Raw genomic sequence first — 14,032 nt, 5'->3', positions numbered from 1 at the left:
ATGTTAAGCCTTTCATGTTTCTCAGTGTTTTCTGGCCGGAAATTATATTGTTATATTAAAACACCCCAACACCTGTTTCTTCAAGTTGTTTCTCCAAAGTTTTATATAGATAGATATTGTACAATGAGTGATGTATTACATCTATGTATATATAATTTATAAATATTTATAAAATGAAAAAATCCTGGGAAAATTAAGTAGAGTGCTTATCTACAGGAAGTTATGATAATTTTATGAAATGACAGCCTTCCTATTTCTCGGATACTTAAGTCTCATCCAGGATGAAAGGTCCCATTAAATTATTGGTTTTTATCTTTATTTATCATCCATCTTTACTTACTTAGTTTTTAGCTGTCAGTTATAATTTGGATTTATCTTCCCTCTTGTAAAGGCCACACATGATCAGTTTTTGTTACATTTTTACTTCAGTCAGAAATTGGACAGGAAACCTCATTTATGAACAAAAATAGTACCCTCATATTTACTTTTTCTTTTTATAACAGAGTTTAGTTTTTCCATTTATGTTTACACTTTTCTATAATTTTTTGTGAAGTTCATTTATCTTATGAAGACAAAGAGTTCTCTTTTGAATAATAATAATGCTGAAAAGAGCATCTAGATTGATATTGGATTCTAGAAAAATGATTCCTGATTTAATGTTATTGTGCGTAATTATGTCTCCTTATTACTTTCATTAAAGTTGAGTCTGGTGTGTTTTGTTTTTTGTTTTAAAAATAGATTCCAATGAGGTATCAAAACCAAAATGAGAACACAGTTTAAGCAACACAAGAACAGGTTTTTCCGACAAATCGGTATAGCTTTGCTTTTTACCCTTTGACCTTAAGGACGCTCTTCTATGGAAACACAAGTCACCCGATTGCAGTTCTTTTTCACGATTGGCTAAATACTGATAACTAAGTGGCGTTAAAAAAATCTGTATAAAAAATTTGGAATTGCATTCGAAAAAAACTTTATCAGAACCTTAAAAATTGCCTGCCATATGTTATATTCTTGAAAGAAATGTAGAAACTTAGAAGTAAAAAAGAACGAAATTTTACTGTGTCATTTATCTTTTTCTTTTTTTTTAAAGATAGTACTTGTTTTTCTTGTCCATAAAATAAAAAAGAGACAATTTGTCTTATAAACACACTTGCCATACAATTTACTTTCGAAGAAAAACATTATCATGGTTCACATAGAACAGATTAATTTTACAAAGAATGAGCTACATACGAATATTTTGATCATAGTCTTTCAATACATGTCATTGCTGAATACAAGTGGTTCCATAACACAGGTTTGATTGTAAAACCTAATGGAAACACATAGTATCTCCACTGAGTAAGCATTTGTTGGTGTGTCTCATCAGGAGGTTATAGGTTATCTTATAAATGCTTGACTCTTGTCTTCAATAAAACTGTCACCAAAAAGTTATCATAGGGGGATATTATTAAAATGTCTCCAGGAGCAACTGGTAATTGTAATACATTGCATTGAATCAGGTAAGGCCTCTGCTGTAGGTAGAAAGTCACAGCGTTGGCTGCTTTTCGTGCATATCACTACCACCTCTCTTCCTTGTGGTCTCAAGTTTAATCAAAAACCATTCATAGTGAAATGACTTTTGGCCACTGTTTAACTGTCATCATAAGACTTGGTTAAATTGCTACTCATTGACCTTCATTAGGTATTGTCTCTACCTACTGCAAGTAGTTTGAGCAAACACATAGATACAAGTACTTTACTGTGAGTAAATTTTCATTTAAATGCATGCAGTCATTTTAAGAGTATAAACTAGTGAAGTAGTAGGCGTATTTTATTGATGATTTTTACAAGAGCAGTGGTGATAAAAAAGTTTCAGTGATTTCCATTGGCAACATAATATCATATGAAATGTCAATGTTGAATGTCATGACTAAAAATCATAAATTTTGAATTTTGCCATATCGGCTAAAAACACAATCATACATTTTGTATTTTGCTTTGATATCGGCTGAAAATCATACATTTTGATATTTTGCTTTTTTGCTGATAATCATATATTTTATATTTTGCTATATTGGACTTGGATAATTTTAGACTTGTTGTTAATAAATTTCTCTATGATATGAACCAAAAATTTGAGTTTTGTAACAATCGGTTAATATTAGCCTGTACTGTCAATGACTGTTCTTACTTATCAGTACGTTGATGTTTAAGACAGACCCTTAACAGTTTTAGCTGACTAAAACTTGTTATTGAACTTAGAACTTACAAAAAAACTCTAATCACTATTCTCGGAAAGGAAACTATAACTTTCTATTTTTAGATTCTTTTTTTTCTCTTTCAAGGAACTTAAAGATGAGATAGCAGACGTACAATCAGAAATGGACATGATAGATGTCTCTGATGGCAGGTTAGTGTTACAGAGCCTAGATATTTTTTTTAATGGAAAGGGGCGGGGTAAGTGGAGTTTAAAAATTGCTGTGGAGTGAATAAGGCTGGAGTTTAGGGATCGTGAACACTCGTACATTGATGTTGATAGGGCTTGGGAGTGGAGCAGCTGAGAAATGAAAAAGGAATAGGCTTAAATGTGGCCAGGCAAAAATTAGAAATGAAAAATAATATGGGTCTGAAGGACATCATGTTAGGAATGGATAAGTATAGGACTGGGAAGATACGGTCACTTAGAATTGGGCTTACGGACAATAATTGATAGGGCTGATTGGGATAGACAGTCACATAAACTTAGGAATGGAAAGGGCTGAAGTTTGGGCTTTTGAATAGTAAAGCTTAGACCTGGATTGAAATGTTCTAGAATCATGTAGGTCCATATTATTATATTAAAATGACATGTTTTTAGTACAGTCTACAAATGTAGATACATGTAGGACTTTCAAGGAATTTTGTAGCCATTGTTTTCCTGATGATCTTTAGATCGTAATGTTGAAAGAAGTGGGTTTTTTTTTTTAAATGCGACATTACAGTTGATTTTCTTGGACCAGGCAAAATTTATAAAGATTGAACTAGTAGCAATTTCTAATCCAGATTAAAAATTTTATATAAATATTAAGTTACAACGTAGATATAGAATTTTAACTTAAATTTGAAATTGGTGAACTTAAATTGACCGAAATTTTATGTTACTGAAATTGCAGTGTATACAAAATCGACTTAAGGATTTCTGGACCAATTCAGCACCTTTATCTGGTACTAAAAAAATCAGTTGTTCCTACCAGACTGAAATTATATGATTTTCACTATGAGTGACTTGCTTACTGGTATACCTATCAAAGTTTAAAGTTCTGTGCTGTGTATATAAGGGATCATTGATAGAAATGAATTGTGAGCAATGCTGAAAATATCTCACAACCCATCCGAGCTTTTAGTTATTAATTGAAAAGGCCTGGCAGTTCTTAAAAGTTGAGTATTATGCCTGAGTGGATTGTTTCTCTGCATGTTTTTTTTCACTATATGCTTTCGTGATTAGGAGTCTATTAAAATGGTAACTCACTGTGAAAAGGTATGTTCAGTGGTAAACTTATGTTTGGTAACTGGAATCAAGATAGCAGATGTTTCTTGATGAGATTGACATAATCAACCTGTAAATATGTGTGTTATTGGATGCTGTAGTTTTCATTACAAATTTATTGAAAGATATTAACATTTATCATTGATCCTGTATAGTTCTTGGCTTCCATGAAACATGTTTACTTATCTAACAAGATTTACATGATAAATAGGCCACCAATAGGGATATGAGAGATTGACATGCAAATATTACAGCAAAAAATCATTAGTTTTTCTTTGAAATAAAGGAAATTTGATCGTGTTGTTTAGTAATTGTACAATTAGAAAGTATTGTGCATTTTTAAAATGTACATTAACTTCTTGTATGACAAAAAAACTTTAATTGTATTTTGAATTCTTACCATGATTGATGATATGATCATTTTACATGTTATAATGTTATGAACTTAAACTTAAGTATCAAATATGACTAGCATAGGTGGGTTTTAATCATTTAAGCCATGATTACTGGCAATTATGTGAAAAAAAAAGAACAGATATCAGACAAATGATATGTTCATGTCATCAATTATTTATCAGACTATGTTAAGATTTGAATGTTTTCTTTTACAGTCAACACAACCCTAAGACAAAACAAATGTCTATTGGGAAGAAAAAATTCAACATGGACCCAAAGAAGGTATGATAACAGTTAGTTCAATCTAGAAATTATTCACAGGGTAGTATCATGGCCCTAGCAACTTGACAGAGTGGGTGTGGCCATGTGCAATGCTGGAAGTATGAGGACAATAAAAAAAAAACAAACAGAACAGAATAGAAAAAAAAACCAGACACATAGCAACACATATAATAATGTAAATCAGAAAATGTCTCATAAATGTTAAGATCAGAATACCAATATATTCATTTTTCATTTATTAAATGTATGTAACAATTAAGTTTAGGCATGGCAAAAAAACTTATCACTATGGATGTGGTGTAATTACAAAGCAACATATTCAAATTTACATGTGGCCTTAGACACCAGACTATCACCAGCAATGAATAGGCATAAGGATGGCTTTCCATATGTAGATCAGTGAGCAGAATAACACTGTCAATCATGAAGCAACTATTTGGGAAATATTTAATAAAAAAATTTTGTTAATCAAACATCTTTGTTGAAATACAAATCTCTTATTCATGCATGTCTGTAGCCTTTAGTAGAAAATTTCAGGATACTTTGTTTTGTTTTTTTGATATATACATAACATGAAGGCAAAAACACTGGAAAAAGAAACAATAAAAGCTATCATGGCGCCACAAAATAAATCTGATCAGATAAGCATTGATGGACTCCATGAAACAATAGCACAGTTGTCTTGTCTAGTTTTGAAGAGGGAAAAATTGACATAAATAAATCTTAATAAATTACACAATTGCTGATTTTTTCTGGTGATTGCTTATACAATTTTCAGTTTTAGTGGAAGGAAGTGAGGAAAACCCGTAAGGTTTTTTAAAAACTGCAGGTGTAGAAGGGATATTTGTACTTTAAACCTTGAGAAGAAAAATCTGAGCAGATTTTAATTTGAGAGTTTTTGCCCTTGTGCTATGAAATGCTAAAGATATACCTCAGTCGTACATAAATAGTCCTGATTTTCTTTAAAAATTTGGAAACTGTTTATTGACTTTGTATATTGACAATTTAGCTTCCTTGTTATTCCTAGTTCAGACTAAAAGTAAGATATTCTACTGTTATAGGGCATTGAGTACCTGATTGAGCATCAACTGTTACCTGACACACCAGAGGAAGTTGCTAAATTCCTCTTCCAAGGTGAAGGACTCAATAAGACTGCCATCGGAGACTATCTTGGTGAACCGTAAGTACATATGGATACATGTATCCTGTCACCTTTAAATCTCAGTTGATCTCAGTTGTTAAACAGAGTGAGAGTAATCTCAAGAGTAACCATGGTTACTATCAACGAATAGAAAACTTTACCGCTGAAAGCAGAGAGCGTTTTTTTGCATTTATATCACATAATATTCTATGACCAAAATGACGTCATAACAGTAATAAATGTGTGAAAATTTTGAATTTACCAGTAGTATTATAAATTTGTTATTCTTTTAGATATGCTTGCCATTGAAAAGTACATTTTAGAAAACGCAGTCCCTCTCACAACTCTCATAATGATTCATAGTAAGATTTGTTTTATGTACAATTTCACTTTTGTTTGGTTTGCAGGAAAGACTTTAACATTGCAGTATTAAAGGCATTTGTCAATCTACACGAGTTCTCTGACATGATTCTGGTTCAGGCATTAAGGTATGAATTACTACACATTAATTGTTAAAAGTCATAGACAATGGCACTAACTGTAGGTAATATATGGTAACTATGTATACGTTGTGGGAATATCATCAGATCTTTATCCTGAAATAAATTCTTTCTTTCAACAATATATCACTGTGCATTGGCTGATAAGTATCTGAATTATTTAACAGATGATAGTACAATATATAACTACACTAGTATGTCAATTGTTTTTTAGACAATTGCAAGGTCTTTCCCTTGAAAACTTCCTCTTTGTAATATACACAGTAAGACGTTTTGTTTGATACATAAAATGCTAACCCTCTACAACAGTTTGACTTTTTGCACTTGGCGACCTTGTCAAATGCAATTGTGGATGTTTCCATCATGATTTTTGTAATGTAAACTGGACGCCTTTTCCTTAGATATGCAAGAACCTTACTTTCTGTGAACTTTAGAATGTTGCACTTATTAACCGAAACTGGGTTCTTTTTCTGTATAAAAAATTGAAATTTCAGATGTATACATTATGACCTTTAATTTGATATGTGACAACCTAACTACCCGTATATAAACAACTTAAGTTTTGCACTCATTGACCTCACCCAACTCATTTATTTTGAGACAAAACATCAATATTTCAGATTTACACTTTAAGACCTTTCTTTGATATGCAACAACATTACCCTCTAAGAACTTCTAATTTTTGCACTTAATGACCCTACTCTTTGAACATGTATGACTTGTCATGGTTGAAACTCTGATTTTTTTAAATGTGCTCATTTGGACCTTCAAAATGATATATCACATGACCTCCTTCGACGAAGTTGAAAAAATGATGCAATATAAAATCTATAAATACACTATGGCTAACGACCATTTTGACGATTCCCTTTTCCCACGGTGGGCGTGGGCAATGGTGGACAATTTGTGTCCACCCTTGGACACGTTCCCACCGGCCCACGGTAGGAATATTGAGGGTGTGGTTTAAAGTATTGTGAAATGAAACTGGACAGTTAACCGGCGCATATTAGCTAACGACACTTACATGTACCTTAGAAGACGTATTGATGTAGGTGATTTAATCATGATTAGACCTTCGTGCACATGTGTACTAAGATTGAGAAGTAATAATAATTTTTTTCTTTTTTTTTGTCATCAACTGTAAAGAAAATAAACGAGATATACGAGGAGTGCAACTTTCATGAAATTCGAAAATAAAATCAAAACGACTGTGGGCTGGTGTTACGAATTTTAAATATATTAAAATTTGAATAATACTCTCTACTATGATTAATTTAATATGCATCCATTTCAATAACTACATGTGAAAGGCAAAATAACGCAAAAATACGAAATTTTCAAACTTAATTTTGTCCCGTTTTAGTATTGAAATATATTGGAGATTTTCGGAAAAAAGGCCTACTAAGTCGGCACACCAGTGTAAATAAAGATATCAGTTAGTTTGATTTATTCTATATACAGTTAGTCGTAAAATTCATACTAGAATTTATTTTTTTATCAGATTATATATATCTGGGGAATTCTAACACTATTTTATACGGGATTTTTAATGGCGAAATTTTGATTTAAAAATATAATTTTGGATGTCCCTAATACGCTTCTGTAATCGTAAAACATTAAATTTGGTTTCTTTTTATTCTTTAATCTAAATATTATTAATGATTCCTTCTCGTTAATTAGCAGTAAATCTGCCCACTTCCTGTATATTGGCTGAGTGTGACACGCTCAGGTATTAAGTAGTGACATTACACGGATAATACTGATTTGATTAATTAAGTTAAGGTTATAAACACATTAATTAATGTTATTTCTAGGTGTCTATGATATGAAAATCACAAATACTTTACAACATTATTACGTTTAGAAAAAGAAAAAAATACTTGTATTGAGCATGATTTTACAAGAACACTGAACATTTAATTATTTAAATAAATATACGATTGCCCTTGTGTCATTCACCTATTTGTATATTCATAAACTAACAATGGATATTTTGAAAATGAAAGTAATAATGTTTTTGGAATAAAGTTTCAGAAGATTCTAAAAAATTACGAGATTTCAAAATAAAGCACTTTAAAGGAAATTCATTTTCGGGAATTAGATGTAAATTAATTTTGATTAAAAAGTTTGACTCGTAAAATGAAAAGTTATGATTTAAAGTCATCGGTATGAAAAATTTAAGAGAGCATAATTTTACATTTCTATATGTCTCTTAAAGTTACATGTTTTTTGAATGACGGTGTCAAATTTTAAATACTTTAAAACATTATTACTCTTCTTATTATTGCCCCGTGCAGGTCTGGGTGTTAAAAGAATAGGCCTGCAGCAGCGCTAAGCTTGTCGTATAAGGTGACTAAATAGTGCTCAGAAACCTAGCCGGGGACTAGGCGCTCTGCCCACAGAGCAACTGGGATGTGTGCCCCAGGTGGTGGAATGGGGTACCCCTGGCATGTTGCATGCTGGGGTTGTCAGGCTATAATACAGAAAACCTGACCACAAACCATAGTGGTGCCCCGTGTTGGGAAAGATGCCACATTCCTCGCACGTTAAAGAACCCTGCTGTGGTATTCGATAGGAGTAGGAACCTTTGCGCTCCGCCACAGGAGGCTAAATTGCCTGACCTTACCCACCCACCCCCTTTTTCCAGTGGCAATCAAAGTTTGTCGACCCTATTATCCTTGTGTCCCATCCTATTTTTTCATTTCATGTTCATTTTATCATCCATTTCATGTTCATCGTCTGAAAATAGCTGAAATATTGCTGCTGGGACGTTAAACCCCAACAAACAAACAAAACTTCTTATTATCTATGCAAGTAAGGCACGTTGTTCGTCGATCGATAATTGGTGCAGTGTCAACGAAATGTTAATTTACCTCATACGATGCTCAAAAAACAGGGATACATCTTTTGATAAAAAGTGAAACACATTGATTGGTCGACGATATTACGAAGGCGTTTATCAAATTTGCATGAGAAATTGACACACTCAAAGCATTCTAATAGTTATTGGTTTGAAATAAATGGTTTAGAATTATTACGTGAGAAACCCGTCAGTAGAATGAGTAGTTCGCAAGTACTCGATTTTCTTGAACATTTTAATTTACAATTTGTATGCTACTGTTATTATATAATAACGGAACTAATCGTAGTCAAAATTGTTGAACTAAGTGAAGAAAAAAAAAGAAACGGAAGAAATATGTCGTTCATTTGTCAATGGTGCGCTAAATATAAAAGAACATATGCATATTCAACTTACGAGGGGGAATTTTCACCCATCACTATAGTTGGCTAACGTGTGCTCGATAATACGCGGTTAAATCCGTTGCCATTTGAAAACTCATGAAGTACGCAGTTCAATAATTCTGGATCATATATTATCTTCCAACAATGCTTCCCGCTGTCAAATTTTGTTGAAATTACACGATATTGAAAGTGGTTATTTATAGACCGTAAGTTAAAGTTTCACGTGTCTGCTTCAAATCCGTTCTTTCAATTAGAAAATAAAACTGTGTTAAATAGGTTGTCAGTAAAATAAGGAGTTCGCAAATACTCGATTTTCTTGCACATTGTAATTTACAATTCATAACAATCTGGTGACAGGTCAGGTGTATAATATTATTACATGATACATGTAGCAACTGGAATTGATAAAATTAAGGCCTTCTTAATTGCTTTGAAAATTATATCAACTTTGATTTCCGATTAATCCAGGTTTATAGTTTTGATGATACTAAATAATGGTAGACTTAAGTACGATGTGAGCCGTAACAAATGGAAAAAACAAAAAACAAAACAAAACAAAAAAACGAGTTTAAAGAATTTCATTCATATAAAAACCTAATTATATCAATTCCTAAGTAAACACCTGGTGGTGTCACAATTTTTGCTTGAGGCCAATAATATGTGAAAGAAAATTGATTCTCACAGTTAAGGTAATGATTGACACATTGTTCTTTTATTTGTCAACTGTTTGAACACTGTAATAAAATTGCCAATCATGGATTAAATCCAATCAACAGGTTATTACGCATCCACCGGATACCGTGGGCATGGACACTATACTGTCCACCCGACACGGTGGGCACGTGGACATCTGTCCACCGTGGGCGTGTGGCATTGTCAAAATGGTCATTAGCTGTAGTGTAGGTATTGATGAAATGTATCAAACCAATGGAAAATATGAAAATTTTAAGTTGCTGTAGTATCGTTGGTTTTTTATATTGGTCCTTGGTATTTGGTCAAACAGTTGTACTTGCACAGATCTTTCATTCTGTGGAATGATCATTTGTGTGTCTGTTGTGGATTTCAAAACTTAAAATTTCAATAGATCCAAAACTAGACAAGATATTTCAAATCTGAAAGCAGTATGATTATTTGCAGAGCATATGCAACAAAATTAAATTACAAAACAATTTGGGCAACTTTGGAGCTCATTTTGGAGCCCAATCATTATTGAAATATGATGCAATAACAAACTCCAGAACCAGAAGTCGTAGAGACATGAAACTACCACCATACAACTTAAGATTACTTGACCTTGAAAAAACTTACAAGGTCATGGTCATATATTTATGTCAATGTCACAAACCGGATTCTTCAAAACTTTTAAATAGTCATTACTTTTGAACAAGATGGTCTGACACTTGTAAATTTTGTCTCAAAATGTAGGGCTAATTGAGAGGGTCATTTCATATGCTGTATGTATGCACTTATCGTTTTCTAGGACTGTAGTTTGCAGTGAGAAGGCTTTCTAGCACTCTATGACATTTGACCTTGGATGCAAATGAAAGGTCACATGGACCAAAGATCATTGATGAAGGTCCCATGTTTCTACAACTTTCGATTCTGGAAATATAAATTTTAAAAACTAAAGTATGATATTTCAAGGGATATAACTCCTGTATGGTTTGATAATAAAATACATGTTTATGTTTATTCATTAGGTATTCTTGTGTACAAAAAACAGTTTTTATATTGATTCTATCTATTATGGTTTTCAAGATATGAAGGATTGAAGGAAATTGTTTTAGCAGGGTCATCTTCTAATAGAACATGATGGCATCTACATGTTCACCTAGTATGATAATGATATCCTGAAAAATGAGTTCAGGGGACCATTTGGCCATATTGATAAGACGCTAATAATTGGGAAATAACTTCTACAATGAATGATGAAATTCTAAATGGGCTTATTCGGTAAAAGTCCTAAATGAGATCTATCGATGGTCCAAATTTTGTAATGTTATCTTGAAAGATGACGAAACAGGGCAGTGTAAAAGTAAATGTTGAAAGGGAAGAAAACTACCACTCTGTGACCTTTGACCTTGGGTGCAAATGAAAGGTCACATAGACCAAAAATCATTGATGAAGGTCCCATGTCTCTACAACTTGCAGTTCTCGAAATATAAATTTTTAAAACTTAAGTATAATATTTCAAGGGATATAACTCCCATATGGTTTGATAACAAAATACAAATTTATGTTTATAAATTAGGCTGTCTGCTAATGTACATGAAACCGTTTCCAGAATTATTTTATCTGTTATGGTGTTTAAGATATGAGCGATTAAAAGAAATTGTTTTAAAGAGACGTAACTCTTTAAGATGGTAATGAAATCTTTAGCTGGGTCATTTCCTGATTGAACATGATGACATCTACATGTTCATCAAATATGGTCATGATAGACTGAAAAATGAGTTCGGGATACCATGTTGAAAGATTAATCAAGGGAACCAAGGTTATAGCGGTAATCAAAAGAATGTAATCCAGGGACAAAGACCAGACATGGAAAACAGACATACACAACAAAGAACATAAAGTAACTAAAATCGTACATACAAAGTAACAAAAGCAAATGAGCAACTTGGACTCCACTAAAAACTGGGAGCATGGACCAGGTGCACCGGTAGGATAAGCGTCCTCTGCTTTTCTAGAAACACCCACCGAGTTGCTCATGACTATGAAAATAATGCCAATAAAAGGGAGATAACTTCTACCATGGACAATGGAATTCTTCACAGGTTCACCTGGTAAAAGTCCTTAATGAGATCTATCAGTGGGTCAAATTTGGTAACAATATCTTGAAAGATGAATAAGGGAGACCATGTCAAAGAAAATTTCGCAAATAATAAAAAAGAATAAAAAAAAAAAACATTAGAAAAACAATAAGGTCATTCCCTTGTAGGGAAAGCCCTTAATTATATTAATACAGATCTTTTGTGATGATTCAATATACAAACATTTAATGCTAGATTGCAACATTTTTTTATGATTTACATTTAAATAAACTGTATATTCTGTTCAATGATTAGATATTTGTTCAATTAAAGAAATCTTAAGCATTTAAATATTTATGCCTGCTTCTAAAGTTTTGGCAAATATATGGTTTTTTTTCTGTTCATTATTCATCAATATTTGCATTCATGTTTTATTTTACAGCTAGTTGAAATAGACCAGTTCCAATTTCAATACAAATCTTGCTAGGCTAGTGGGTAATTTAAATAGCTCTCCAGGTAGAATTCTGCCCTACATTATACCAATGTGACACTTGTGTGATCTTATGGGCACTGTTCTTAACTTTAAATATTTATCAAGTATGATGACTTAAACCTTTAAATTTGCCATTCAACAGTGAGTTTGAGGTTAAGGTCATCATGAATAACAGTTATTCAAATTTAAAAGACAGTGTCAAAGAGATCACACAGATGTTCTTTGGTAGTTAAGTAAGACACATTGGTATAATGTAGGGCAGAATTCTACCTAGAGAGCTATTTAAATTACTCACTTGTCTACCTAAATTTGTAATGAAATTGAAACTGGTCTCATTGAACTAGCTGTAATTTGAATATTTTGCTTGTTTTAATTGAACCTGATAAAATTCTTAGAATTCATAATATGAACTGTTGATGGTAAATAATATTGTATGATTTATTTTATGAAACTTATATTATACTGTGAAAATGCTTTACTAATTTTCAAAGTGACAATTATTCCCACAAAGTAAATGTATTTACATTTTCTGTAAATAATCAAATTTCCTTGCAGACAATTTCTGTGGAGTTTCCGTCTCCCTGGTGAAGCACAGAAGATAGACAGAATGATGGAATGTTTTGCAGAGAGGTATTGTGACATGAATCCAGGAATGTTCACTAGTACAGGTTTGTGTCCATCAGCTTTTTATGTTATATAAATGGTTGGCTGAGAGTCGGAATGATATGTCTGAGTAAGTGGACATGCCTACCTGCAGACTGTTGTTTCTTTGAGCTAGCTCATTAAAATTCTAGCACAGCTAGTCAGACTAGTATAAAACCAGGTCTGTTTGATTAATCAAATGTTCTCATCCTGAAAAGGGCATTAAAGATGAAACAATGAATGACTTATGTCAGCTGAAAACATTATGTTCACCTTGCTTATGGCTTGGTGAATATAACATATTATCGTTAATCTGCACTTTTTTCCTTTGGTCTTGTTGACAGATATTTTTTATCTCTGGTACATGATTAAATATTCAAAAATATTTGTCAAAACATTGGGAGTGATTGTGACATCATCAAGTCATCTTCAGATTTCTTAATGAAAATGATGTCACAAGTGAATAGTGTGTAGTTGCACTTGTGTTAGTCTTCTAACTAAATGTGCATTAAAATGACAAAAAATGCAATAATTGGATTAGTGATGTACAGAATGATAGTTACTTTCAATTTTGATACTGATAATATAATGTGGAATATGAGCCTGTTAATGCAAGTTGATTTTCAATTTTAGTTGGTTAGCAACATATTTGTAAGTCATTAAATGTATTTTGGTAATAAAGATTGTAATTGTGTTCTTTTCACATATTTCATTTTTTAATTTACCGTGATGAATATCATATATAGGACAGGAACGTTATAGAGAATTATTAATCTGTGTACATATTTTATTCCAGATACATGCTATGTGCTTTCATTTGCTATCATCATGTTGAACACAACATTACATAACCCAGCAGTAAAGGACAAGCCTTCAGTAGAGAGATTTATCACCATGAATCGTGGGATTAATGACGGAGGAAACTTGCCTGATGAACTCTTAAAGGTGATAGAGATTATACTGCACAGTCAAACCTGTTCAAAATAAAACACAAATTATGTTAGAAATGATTACAATTAAGAAATAAATCACAGAAACTCCATTACCATGCGCTTGCCATTTATGTCGCATTGT

The 14,032-nt window shown here is 32.3% G+C and overlaps 1 protein-coding gene across 4 annotated transcripts in view; it reads left to right on the top strand.

The window, feature by feature from the left end:
* The window catches only part of LOC148620246 (cytohesin-1-like), a 43,217-nt gene that overhangs the window by 16,488 nt on the left and 12,697 nt on the right, over positions 1-14,032 (top strand). For all 4 annotated transcript variants that reach the window (XM_088580964.1, XM_088580963.1, XM_088580965.1 and 1 more), the window contains 6 exons: positions 2,328-2,392; positions 4,120-4,186; positions 5,248-5,366; positions 5,735-5,815; positions 12,872-12,984; positions 13,755-13,903. In XM_088580964.1, coding sequence (XP_088437090.1) covers positions 2,328-2,392; positions 4,120-4,186; positions 5,248-5,366; positions 5,735-5,815; positions 12,872-12,984; positions 13,755-13,903 — 594 coding nt within the window. The remainder of the gene's footprint in view (positions 1-2,327; positions 2,393-4,119; positions 4,187-5,247; positions 5,367-5,734; positions 5,816-12,871; positions 12,985-13,754; positions 13,904-14,032) is intronic.

Source organism: Perna viridis, chromosome 4 (genome assembly GCF_037379345.1).
Source record: "Perna viridis isolate PV_CMFRI_1.1 ecotype Kerala chromosome 4, ASM3737934v1, whole genome shotgun sequence".
Taxonomy (NCBI): Eukaryota; Metazoa; Mollusca; class Bivalvia; order Mytilida; family Mytilidae; genus Perna; species Perna viridis.
Note: the sequence above shows the minus strand (reverse complement) of the source record. Positions and strands in the feature narration are given on the sequence as shown.